This window comes from Acomys minous (genome assembly GCF_964271855.1).
Source record: "Acomys minous genome assembly, chromosome: 6".
NCBI lineage: Eukaryota > Metazoa > Chordata > Mammalia > Rodentia > Muridae > Acomys > Acomys minous.
In genome coordinates, this window is record NC_140487.1 from 43,133,515 (window position 1) to 43,147,231 (window position 13,717).

Consider the following 13,717-nt stretch of genomic DNA (forward strand, 5'->3'; position numbering starts at 1 on the left):
GTACACATTTTTTTTTTTGCTTTCTGAAAAACATAAATCTTAAGATCAACTGTTTGTGATTCTCTTCTACAAACTATAAAAATCCACTTAAAATCAGCTTACTAAATTAAAAGCTCAATCCCATGAGGTTTAAATTTCAGCTTGGTAAAGACAGTTTTGCTTTCAAGGAAATATATTGTTAATAAATAGCTCACTTCTAGGATAATGACACGTGTGCTTGACACACATTAATGTACTGATATCAACAGACATTTGAGTGGATGAAGGACTATGAATGACAATTCCCTCCAGTCCTGGGTCCCAAAGCTGAACACTTTGTTTTCCAAAGTCTATATACATATACATTACATAAGTATACATCAGCAAACATCCCCTTCTAACTTGCACATGAACAACGAGGAACACATCACAACAGTCTATAGATATATTAGAGTAACAAGATAAGGAAAGCAAGAGGCTGGAGATGTGTGAGGAGATGGAGGTGAGCCCTTCCTGTGGGCATCCTTTCCCAGCATCCTTTTTCAATGTGGAGTTGGCATGAACCCACAAGTCTGAGAAGTCAAGGGAAGTCAAGAGACAAGGGCAGGTGTCTGGAGTGGCTCAGCAGCTAAGAGCACTTCCTCCTCACCCAGAGGAGCTGAGTCTGGGTCTTAGCACCCATATTATGTGGCTCACAACTACCTGTAACTCTAGCTCCAAGGATTCTGTGGGTACCTGCACACATGTGGCACACATAGTCAAATAGATATGCACGCACACGCACATACAGAGGATTTTTTTTTCCTTTATTTTTGTAAAAGAGGCAAAAGCAGCAATGCTAAGGAGAAACTCTCAGGAACCCAACAGAACCAAGGAGACCAAACCAAACAGCCTGGAGCTACCAAAGCAGCTAGACATTGAGAGGGCAAAATCCCTGGTGTGGGGTGGGGGACAGATAAAGAAGTAAGCCTGCTTTGTTGATTCCTTCCTCCTCAAAACTTCTGTAATGGAAAAGCTATGAAAACAACAATGGAGAGATGTAACTAAGAACCCTGGAGCCCAGCAAAGCTGCAGACCCAATCTGGAGTTCACCATGAAGTAGAGTCAAATCACTCTGGCTTTCCCTCAGCACCAGTGAAAAGAAATACCCTAGGAAAATAAACAGACTCTAACAGCCTACCCAAAAGAGGAAATATCCTCCAAGTTCTACAATTTTGATATCCAGAAGTAAGTCAAACATTACCAAGAGGCAAAGAGGAAAAAGAAACAGACCCTCATTTGGTCCACACACAGACTTAATAGAAAGAGGCCTTAATTGATAGTCAATTAAATAAGTGACAAAACAACCAAACTCACAAATAATCTGGACCAATGAAAATATCCAAATGACAACCCTAGAGATGAAAAATACTGTAACTAAAATTAAAAATTCAAAAAAAGTCAATAAAAAGTTTAAACAACAGTTATGGCACAGCTAGGAGAAACTAAAATGGGAAACAGTCTCGAAAACAGCATGAGATACTAGGGCACAGAAAAGAAAGATAAAAGAATGAGGAAAAGTCAAGTGTGTGTTTAACTAGATTCTGAAGAAATCAGAGACAATAGGACAGATTTTTTTTAAATGGTAACACAGGACAGCCAATGCTACACAAAGAAACTCCGTCTCAGAAAAAAATAACAATAATAATACTGTAATGACCAACAATTTCCCAAATGAAGAAATCATCACACCACAGTCACAAAAGAAAGAGAAGGGAGAAAGAAAAGCAGGCAAGCAGACAGGCATGAATAAGCATGTGTGCACATGTGTGTGCACAGGCACACGGGGGGGGGGGGGGGGACGCACGCACACATACACAAATGTTCAGAACCCTGGACTTCTGATCATGAGAAAACAACAGCCTTGGGGAACAGCAAACAATAAAAACCTAAATGACCCAGCTTACCATCTTGAAAGTTTCCAGAACATAGTGCTGGGAGAAGGAACCATTCCTACCCTGAAAACATGAAATATGAGTCTGAGAAGACTCATAAGTCTCAGAGATGACACTGCAGGACAAAGAAAGCACACTAAATGTCTACAAAGGTATTCAACTTAGATATTTACCTGAGACATGACACAGTCCATGGCTCAAGACAAGCATGTCTGAACAGTGACCTACAGTTGCATGGGCCACAAGGAGAGATGCCACACAGTGGAGCAGGTGCCCTGGAGCAGCACCGCTCTGGTCCAGCCTAACAAGATTTCAGAGCCAGGTAACTGAATCCATTACAGGCACTCCTAACCAAAGTTTTTTTCCTCCTAGGGATGCAAAAACTCCAGAATCTCAAAATGCCTATTTTCCCATCAAAAATTGCCAGGCATGCAAAGAACATATAATAAAAACAATACTATAAAACAAAACCAATCATTTGAAACTTATCAAGAGCTAACAAAGATGTCAGAATTCACAGACAAAGATATTAGAAGTACTCATGTCTTACTTTGGGTTTCTATTGCTATGATTTACAATACCATGAGCAAAAGCAACCTAGGGAGAAAGGAGTTCATTTCAGCTTAGTTATAGTCCATTGTTATAAAGGAAAGTCAGAACAATCACGCAAGGCAGGAGTGTGGAGGCAGGAACTGATGCAGAGACCACAGAGGAATGCTGCTTACTAGCTTGCTCTTCAAGGTGTTCAGCATGCTTTCTTACACAGCTCAGGACCACCTCCCTAAGAGTGGTACCATCCAAAATGGGCTGGGTCCTCCCACATCAATTATTTTTTTTTAAATGTCCACAGTCCAATTTAGTGGGAGAATTTTCTCAATTGGGGTTCTCTTTTTCCAAATGACTCTAGCTCAGTAGTTCTCAACCTGTGGGTTGAAACCCTTTTAGGGGTTGAACAATCCTTTCACAGAGGTCATCTAAAACCACCAGAAAGCACAAATATTTGCATTACAATTTGTAACAGAAGCAAAATCATGGCTATGACGTAGCAACAAAAATAATGTTATGATTGGGGGGGGGGGGAGGAGTCACTAAACATGAGGAACTGTATTAAAGGGTTGCAGATTTAGGAAGGTAGAGAATCACTGAACTAGCTTGTGTCAAACTGACCAAACACGAGACAGCCAGCACAGCTCTCAGAGGGGCTGGAAAGACAGCTTGACTGGTAAAGTACCTGCTGTGCAAGCATGAAAGCCTGAGTCTGATGACTAGAATCCTCATGAGGAAACCTGGTATAATGATACATGCATGCAATCCCAGAGCTGAGGAGGCAGAGATAGGACAGTTACTGGGGACTACTGGCTAGCCAGTGTAGACAAATCAGTAAGCTACAGAGTCAATGAAAAAATTTTTTCAAAAAACACGCTATCAAAGAAGAGCCTGGCATTAACCTCTGGTATACACATGCACACAGATACACATGAGCACACAGGCGCGCGCGCGCGCGCGCACACACACACACACACGGTGTGGGGGGGGCGAATCATAACTACAGTCCCACACACACAGAGGTGGAAGAACAGATTGAACAGTATCAGTTAACCGCATGAGGATAACAGGCCCAAGCCAAACTGAAAACCAGTGTCTGAGAACAAAACGCCGCAGTTGGGGTTACAGACAGCTCTGATCTGCAGAAGAGAGGTTGAGATGAGTAAAGCATAGCGACAGAAACAATCCAAAACCAAACATAGAGAGAAAAGATTTAAAAAAAAAAAAGAGAGAGAGAGAGTGTGTCAGTCTTGAGCTACAGCCAACCTGCAAATAACTGAAGTCCCTGAAAAGGGTAACAAAAAGAGAAAAGTATTTGAAGAAATTAACCACCAAAATTTCTCCAAGTTAAATGAAAAGTACAAATCCCCAATCCATGAAACTTGATGAACCAAAGACCATGAAAACCACATAAAGGCACATCACAATCAAACTACCTTGTATCAGTGTTTACCCAAAAACCCAAAAACCCAAAAACCAAAAAAAAAAAAAAGGCCTCTTTAAAAATCACATTGACAGAGAAGCCTTTCACATATTATTTCTCAAAATCAAGGCAAGCAGGACTAACAAGATGACACACTGACTAAGTATACCTGCCACCAGCCTGCCAAGGCCCACATGTGGAAGAAAGGAACCTACTCCTTCTTCCTGCAAGTTGTTCTCTGACTTCCAAACCCATTGTGTGGCATGTGTGCATCAACTCCATAAAAACCCAACATCTTTGAAAATTAGCATATTTGAAAAGCAACTTCCCAGGCTGGAGAGATGGCTCGGGCATTTGTTGCTCTTCCCAAGGACCCAAGTTCATTGCCCACCTCCACAAGATGATTACAGCCATTGCCAACTCTAGTTCTAAGAGATACCACACAGACATGCTGACAAAACATTCATTCATGTAAAAAATATAAAGCATTAAAAAAGTAATTTCAGAAAATATATACCTACCGTTTTCCAAAACAAAGACAATGACTCTGAACACAGAAATATTTTAACACAAACTAAGTTTTCATAAATTTTCAAATATTTGAAGACTATTTTACAGTCTTAATAACTAACCAAGACTAACAAATAAACCAAGAAAAAAAAAAGTACAGTACCTAATTTTGTCTTAAGGGTCTTTACATTCTCAAGTTCTTGCTCCAATTCCATTATGTTGTATTCCACTGATGAAGACAGCCCTATCAAAGCAAAAGTATTTTTAAGAGTAGCAGTGAAGGCCTTAACGCTGGAGAGCAGGGGGACCACAGGTTAAAATACAAAACATTGGAACTCACTGATAGCTGGGAAGAACCCATGATGCTATCAGACATGCAAAAGCTCACTGCTTAGAGCAGAGGCTCTCAACCTGTGGGTCATGCCCCCTCTGGGTGCATGTCAGAGATCTTGTATGTCAGATATTTGCATTATGATTAATAACAGTAGAAAAATTATACTTATGAAGTAGCAATGAAAATAATTTTCTGGTTGGGGGTCACCACAGCATGAGGAATTGTACTAAAGGGTCACAGCTTAGGAAGGTTGAGAACTGCTGATTTAGAGCAACCAAGGCTCTTGATGACTGAAAAACATTCTTAGGAAAATGTCTTTCCTTACTTGATCTATTATATCATCTTTCTTCACGTGATTACCAGAGCAAATGCAAGGACTCAAGACCTTCTCTAAGAAGACAATTATCACCAGTGTGGCTGGTGTTTCCACAGCTTCCTTCACATTCATATTTAACTTCTTTCTTACATATAGTTTCCTTACTCATGCAAGTTCTTATGCAAATGCCAAACCAGTTAGTTGACTGCTGGCTATTGCCTATCAACAAGCATGTCCCAGTAGCTGAGTGTGCATGCCACAAGCTGCATGTGCTGCAAATTCACTCAGCATTACTGCACTTGTCAATATCCTGGTGAACACTAGCATCTCCCGTTCCTTTGCTTCTATTATTTCTGTGAGACCAATTTCAAACTTCGAGTGGTAGGCCATTACAGTTTCAAGAGCTTTTTAAAGTTTCCATTTCCCAAATTATTATGTACTATAATAATTCAAATTATTGTAATAGTTTCAACTGCTATCAGTAACTTTTGAAAAATCCTATATATCATCATTAGCACTGGGTGTGACCAACTGTTGAATTTTTGCCAAAGTGATAAGCTACTTAAATGTCCATTTTCCTAAATGCAACAGATCACATCTCCTGTTTCTCATGTGGATTTCCTCCATTCCTACTTTCTGCCTTTTTCTCCAGTGGTCTATGTATAGGATCTGCCTATTCTTTCTGCTTGATCTTTAAATTCTGAAACAGATAAATTGAAATCTCAGACACAAATGTGCCAGGTTAGGTTTCCTCCTGTGAAGGGATTGTTTTCAATATACATGTGTATTTGGCTGCTGAGGGTCTCCCTTATTACAACTCTACGACTGTTACATGTTCCTATAGATCATATATTTTATCATTTCATAATGACCATTTCCAGTAAAGGTTAGCCCTGGATACATACATATACAAGCAAAACTAAGTGCACTCGGTAGATTATATACACATTTGTGCATGAGTGTGTGCTTACACATAACAATAATAACTTACAAGTTCATAGATTTGGGAGAATGGGAGGAGATGAGATAGAGAGGGGCAGTGATGCAGATGCATTGATCGTGTATAAAATTCTCAAGAATAAAGAAAACTATTAATAAAAGAACATATGCAAGCATGCAGAGAAGCCAGGCTGATGAAGCCCCAGTGTCAGTAATTCTGTCACAGAAGTATGGGGAGCAGAGAAAGCCCTGAACGAATGAAGTCTTGAGTGACGATGTGTTGCCATATCAAGAACCACAAAGCATCATGGGAAATGTTGATTGTGAGTGTAGAAATGTCCACCATAGCTTTCTACCCGGGATTATTTACAGCCTCAATATTGCTCCTCTACAAAGACAGCTCCTACACAGATTAACTAAACCTGCCTCCTTGTTTGGCTATAGGCAAGAACCTTGCCTGATATTCAACTCAATGTAATAAACCCACTGAGTTTTTGGTTTGCACTGGTTTCCCCATCAGAGAGGACAGTCCAACCAAATCCAACTTCTTTCTATGTCAATCTTTTCTTCATTGAAACATAGAAATAAAAAAGCATTCTTTAAAGGCAGAATGACATGTAATAAAGAATGCTCGAGACTCCTTCAGTCATCTGTCCCTGGAACCTTGATGAACACAGGACGGCAGGAAGAAGCTGACCCAATCATCTGGGCCTTTAAGTCCCTAGACTCCAGAATGAAAGCTGCGGTATGCTTCCTTCTTCAGGAAGGGGAAAGGGAGAAGGAAAACTGCAAAGCTGTGGCTTTCTCAGAGAGAAAAGGCAAGCAGGCCCTGGAAAAAGATGATGTGCTAAGTTAAGTAGCCCACCCCATTCAGTCTGCCTTCTACCGCCAATTTACCCTAATTATATTCAATAAAATACTGTAACTGCATTCAGGATACGCGGTGCATCAGCTTTCCACACTGTCTTAGTTTTCAGTGAATTTTAAGTCTTATCCTTATCAGAATGAAGTGTGCACAAAACTCAGTCTCAAACATTTGATTACATTTGTCTAAAGCCTGCTTCTTCCTAATGTCATGTCGTCAGGAGGTATTTTCCTGACTCTTCCCACCTCATGGTGGCCAGGAAGCAGAGAAAGGAAGAAACCACTGACAAGATAGACTTCGAGGACATGCCCCTAGCTTCTTGCAGCTAAGATCCACCTTCTAATACAGTGGTTCTCAGACTGTGGGTTGTGACCCTTTTAGAAGGCCAAGTGACCCTTTCACAGGAGTCACCTAACACCATCAGAAAACAGATATTTACGATTCATGACAGTAGCACAATTAGCTATGAAATGGCAACAGAAATAATTTTATGGTAGGGCTGGGGGTTACCCCACCATGAGGAACTGTACTAAAGGGTCACAGTATCAGGAAAGTAGAGAACCACTGTGCAGAACAGCACGCTCCCAGCTGGAGATAAGCCTTGAAGCCTACAGTTGCAGCAGTCTTATGAGAACTCCACAGCAGTTCTCCCCCCAGGAATGTCCACTTGCCAGGGCCACTGCACACTGCAGGCTCTTTGTTCCCAGTGTTCTTGCTGTGAATACATGTCTGTGCAGTTAGGCATAGGTGAGTATTTTCAATCCCAAAATTCACATATCATATCAGAGCAATTTCTTGATCCTGACACTTTTTTCACCATATTTTCTCTCTTACCCCTGTCTGGAGAGAGGGTGTTAGCTAGAGGCTGGCTCCAGCGAAGAGTTTCTAACATTCTTACTTCTTACCCTTTACTTTATTCTTGTCATTCTGGCTTGTTTTCTTATTTCTAAGGTTCAAGAACCCTTTCCGTCAACTGGATGTCCTAGGTGATGGAGCCTTGGCCTTTCTCATGAAAATGGCCTTCTTGTCCACCTGAGGGGAGGGGGTTCATCTTGAGCCATTCTTCCTCCATGCACCCACATCTGCATGCCCATGTCTGCTTGTGTTCACGTGGGAGGCTTTCCTCAGACACTAGAGTCTTGACTATTTATTTATGTTTCAGAATGAAGCCATTAGAAATAAATGCTGACTTGAACTGGCAACTTCTGGGAGGTCTTGACAAGAGTGCCACTCATGATACTCCAGTGCGCCCCTACTGCTAGAGCCCCATGGCAGATTAAAGCTCAGTTGTGCAAATGGAGAAGGAAGGAGCCTATGCATCTCGTCTATGAGCACTCCCTTCTGACCACCAGGCCAGAGACCTTCTGTTTTACTCAGAGAGTAATCTTTACTCTTCTACTAAGATGGACAAGAGCAAGTGCCTGGTACCCAGGATGGAGGCAAAGGGTGTAGAGATTAAGCCACTTCATGACAGTTTTCAACAAGCACTCCCTTTCTTAGCTCATGTTATCTCATCTGGTGGTGCCACTTTGTGACTCTGGGGAATTCTAAAGTATAAGTCAAGCATAGATGACTTAGGAATGGGCTCCTTTTGTTCTGCTAAACTGGCTAATTCAACATTTTCCCATCTGCTAAATTTAAATTTTTATTGTGGTTTCCTCTTTGGAGAAAACCAAGTTTCTCTTAGGTTTATGATTCTCTGAACCTCACTTTTCTCACCCATGAAATGGCATGTACCTATCAGGATGCTTTCCACAAGTCACAGCACTCCAGGTAGCTTTAAAATAAGGAAATAGTTTCACATAATTCAAAGTCAGGAGACAGAGCAAGCTTCCATGTGGTTTTCCAGCAGCGCAACAGTGACATCAAGGGACTAAACTGTGCCCCCCACAGTCTAGACTGTGAGAGGCCTGGGGCTTTTCTCTCTAGGCAGGACAAAGTTGTGGACTGTCTATTAAATCTTGCCTCTACTTCTTCTTTCCCTTCTTCCCTCAGCTACAGGATTTTTGTTGGTTCTTTCCCCAGACTCCCTGGGTACTTCAGTGCTTACCGCCTCATTTGTAATTCTCTCACTGAGATAGAGTCTCCATTATAATATCAGTATAAACAGCCTCAGCATGCAGCCTGCCTTTCTGTACAACGTTCTGTGTTAACGTGAAGCCCTTACAACCATGTTGGCTAACCACCTCCTCGGTGCTTCTCACTCCTTCTTCTAAATCTTCTTCCTAAAATACTTCCAGACTGATGCTACCTTTTTCCTTCAGTATAGAAGTTAGAATGCCATAGATTCAGTTCTCAATGCAGAGATGTGAAATGAATATATGAATATTGGGATTTTTTTTCCCTAATCAGTAAGCAACATCTTAGGGAAAGTGTGTAACTCTTCACAATTGTATACAATACTTAGTGGCCTGTAGCAAGCTGCAAATGTTAAGTTTGACACTGAGCTCTCTTTTTTAAAAAATATATATTAAAAATAATTTTTCATACATTACACTGCCAACTCTTCGCAGATCCTCCCCACCTCTCTCATCCTCCCAACTCAACATGTTCTTTCCTTTCTTTTTTCTCTCTCTTTAGAAAATGGGCAAACAACAAAAAAAAACCAGAATTTTAAAATAAATAAATAAATACAATAAACACACACACACACAAGCAAACCAAAGCCATAAAACAAAAAATTGGAACTGTAATATATAAGAGAAAGACAAGTAAGGCAGACAAATGCCCAAAGCAATATTGAGACCAAAAATAAAATCTACAAAAATACCATTGAGTTCATTTTTTTGTTTAGTTTTGTTGTCCATCTACTGCTGGACATGGGAACTGCCTACCCTTACATATGGCTAATATACTCAGTGAGACTCCATTGGAGAAAATCAATTTTTCTTTGCAAGTGTTTGTCAATTGGAGGTGGCTTCTTGGACCGGGACAGAAGCTCACACCTACTTTTCTCCTCTCAGGGCTGGGACCTTGTCTGGCTTGAACCTATGCAGGCCCTGTGCACACTGCCACAGTCTCTGTGAGGTCATACGTGCATCAGACTGTTGTGTCTGGAGGACAGTTTTCTTGGAGTCATCTATCCCCTCTGGCCCTTACAACCTTTCCACTTCCTCTTTTGCATAGTTCCCAGGTCTTCTGCGAGCGCCCACTTTCGTGTGTGTGTGTGTGTGTGTGTGTGTGTGTGTGTGTGTGTGTGTGTGTGTGTGTAGGTATGCTGAGTGGATGTAACAACTGTCAGTAAAGCACTGTTTAGCCAATCAGCTGGGCAGAAGGACAGGAAGTGGAAGGCAGGACCTCTTGGAGGAGAGGAAGGAGGATTGCCAGTTGGGAGGAGGGAGATAGTAGATGGTGTAGGAGAAGGAAGGGGGAAATGGCTGGAGGAGCATCTTAATGGCAAATGCTTGGGGTATATGTATTATATCTCAGTTTAGAGTAGTTTGTTTGCCATAGTTTAGGAGTAGATTTGTATTAGTTTAGATTCTGCTCAGCGTAGTGCTAGCAGCTTTAAAGTACATTTCAGACTGTGTCTTTTATTAACAATCTTAGGCCAAAGCAATAACATTTTTAATGTAACATTTGTGTATTACTGTTTCTGATTTTTTTGTTTTATGTGTGTGTGTGTGTGTGTGTGTGTGTGTGTGTGTGTGTTTCTTGTGCTTATTCTTTTAAAAGAATCTGGTTTGTTTTTTTGTTTGCCTGTTTGTTTTCTAAAGAGAAAGAAAAAGAAAATAGAAAGTAGGAAGGGTTTAATGAAGATGTCCATTTAAAACTGAGTTTTGCAAAATCTCTGACTCTGCACATTGTTCAGTTGTGGGTTTCTGTAGCAATACTCATCTAACTTTTGATGGTGGCTGAGCAAGACACTGATGTATGGGTACAGCAAATTCATATATGTATATATGTATATACATATATATATGTGTTTGTACGTATGTATGTATATTTATGAGTCATTTTATTGCTATATTCCTTTAGCAGGACAATATTATTTGGTTTCCCCCTAGGCCTGTAGCCATCTAGTCTCAGGTTCTTGGCTACCCCAGCAGTGTCATAAATAGGTTCCAACTCCTGGAGTGGGCCTTAAATCCAATCAGAAAGTGGTTGGTTACTCCTACAATGTTTGTGCTACTACTGCACCAACATATCATGCAGACAGGCCCCCGATCTTATTATAGATGGTTGTGAGCCACCATGTGGTTGCTGGGAACTGAATTTAGGACCATTAGAAGAACAGACAGTGCCTCTTAACCTCTGAGCCTTCTCTCCAGCCCTGTTGAACTATCTTTTGTAAGCATTTTTTCACATCATTTCTGGAAGTCAGAATTCTTATAAACTTCAATCTTTTAAATGCATGTTCAGGGCCAGAAACATAGAGCACTGGTCAAGCAGGGCTATCGCTATCCATGTGGCAGTCTCTCCTGTGACCCTCTCTGGCTTTGAATTTGCACTCAAATCTCAGCCTCCTGAATTTTTCCTGTTATTTACTTGACCATCTTTTCTCATTTGTTATTTTCTCTCCATCTAGATATGTGCTTACATTAGTATCTTACCTCTGTAGTCCACATTTATTATTTCATTAATACTTTCTCCTATACTCCTGTCTGTGTTCCACAAGAGTTTCTCTACTACAATCTACCAGGTGATTATTTTTCAGAAAGACTATATTAATTTCCTATTGGTGCTAGACCAAATTGCCACAAAGTTTAAGACCCAAAATAGCACTAATTTATTGTCTTGTAGTTCTTGAAATCTACAGTCACACCATCAAGGTGTCCCTAGGGCATTCTAGAGGATCATTCCTTTGTGTTTTCTAGCACTTGGAGGGTACCTGCATTCCTCGGCTTGCATGCCTGCCTCAAATCATTCCCACGTGTGCTGCCATTGCATTTTCCATTCTTTGGTCATTCTCTTTAAGCTTTACACTCAGCCCACCAGCATACAGAGTACCAAGACCTTTAATCTGATCATATATGCAAAGTAACACATTCAAAGGTTCTGGGTATTAGGACTGGGCACCTTTGGATAAGCATTATTTATTTTATTTGCTTTCTAAGTTTTAGACAGTTTTGTTTTCTGTTCTAATACATCTCCTTGGCACATCAGGCTGCTTTTGGAGGACAGGTACAACTTCTTTCTTGTCTCTCCAATTAACTACTGAGTAGGCCCCACTTGCTAGGTGATCCTCTTCTTCACTGGCCCTGAGTAAGTGCCCCTGCTTCTGTTTTCTGTCTTCATTGTTGCTTCCTTTACACCTAATTAAGTCAACTGGTCCTTCAAACAACTCTTGGTCTCAGGGACTAAAGAGCCAGTAGCCAAAGAGCTGAAGCAGAAGAAGGAAGGCTAACCTGACTAGTCAGAGCAAACAGTAATCATTCTCAAGCAAGGACGCCAAGAAGCATTGGGCCACAGAGGTTTCACTGTGGAAATTCAAGGCCTAGAAAAGTCACAGATCCTAAGTCTCCCATCTGTCCCCCTCTCATTTTCACTCATCACTAAAAGCAGAGGTACAGTGCCACCTGTTGGCTGAAGGTTCTGTGCTGTCTCCAGGGTGGCCTGGCTTCACTATTTTGTTAATATTCAACTTACAGTTTTACAAGAGTAAGGCTAGATATAGCACACAGAAACTCAGGCACTGTGACCCAAAACTGGCAGAGTTTGACAAGAAACTTGGTTTTGAGGTTCTGACAATCAAAACAAAAAGGAAACAACTAGGTTACAAAGTTAGTGGGCATCTCCAAAGGAAAGAAGAATACTTGCCAAGGATAGCACAGCACTGTAAGATTGTCAAGCATCTTTAAAGCAAAGTGCAAAATATCTAAGTGTTATTTCACTTCCAGTAATCAATTTAAAGCTTGGAGACTATATGATAAATATTCTGAACTTTGAACTTTGCTACCAACATAGCATTTCTGGTGTCAAATTGAATGTAAGTGAAGAAGCTAGCAGCCTACCTTATGGTATGCCTACACGGCTCAATACAATATCTAGAACACTGAGTGCATGCTTCTTCAAAGAAAAATATCTCAAGTGATATTTTTAATTTTACATCTATGCATGTCTTCTCTGCATGTATGTCTGTGCACCACATGTATGCAATGCCCTCAGAGGCCAGAAGAGGTTGTCAGACTCCCAGTAACTGGAGTTATAAATGGTTGTAGGCTGTTGTGTGGGGACTGGGAATTAAACCCAAGTCCTTTGGTAGAACAACCAATGAGCTATCACTCCAATTCCCTGGAGCTATCACTCCAATTCACATTTCTGAAATGTGCTTTTATTTTATTTTAGGTATTGTAACTCCAGATACACAAAAGGTGATTGGTAAGTACTATCTATCACATAAAAGTCAAGAACACATTCCTATTGACCTCATAAAAGTTGCCTGAAATTGACAGTTTTCCAGGACATTCCCTTCCTTCATTACTTGCTAAAATATTAATGCCCAAGCAAAAGGCAAGCTTAGAGAGACAGAATCTTTCATTATAAATGACCAAAAGGCAACAATGGCTAGTATGAAGTACTTATAACACACTGTAAACAAACACTGGACTATTATGTAAATTTATGTTGCACCAAAAATAAAAATATCCTAAAAACTATATTATCATTATTTCAAAACAAACCTAAAATGTTCAGTGTCAGCATTGTCTAGTCAATAAGTCAAATTGTAGACAAAAACCTGTTTGAACAAGTCTAAAATATAAAAAGGGATTCTCCAAGAAAACCACAAAGCAGCTCATTTAAGGTCAATTTAACGGTATTATTCTGTTTTTCTTCCAGCCCCGACATAAGATTTCACTACCTCAAAGGAAATTGTAAGAGTATCTATTTGCATTCCCCCCAGGTGATTGGCAGTTCAACACCAATTAGT

At 40.5% G+C, this 13,717-nt stretch overlaps 1 protein-coding gene across 2 annotated transcripts in view; it reads right to left on the minus strand.

Moving 5' to 3' along the window:
• The window catches only part of LMBR1 (limb development membrane protein 1), a 117,514-nt gene that overhangs the window by 26,200 nt on the left and 77,597 nt on the right, over positions 1-13,717 (minus strand). For both annotated transcript variants that reach the window (XM_084786955.1, XM_084786956.1), the window contains one exon: positions 4,556-4,636. In XM_084786955.1, the coding sequence (XP_084643081.1) occupies positions 4,556-4,636 (81 nt within the window). The remainder of the gene's footprint in view (positions 1-4,555; positions 4,637-13,717) is intronic.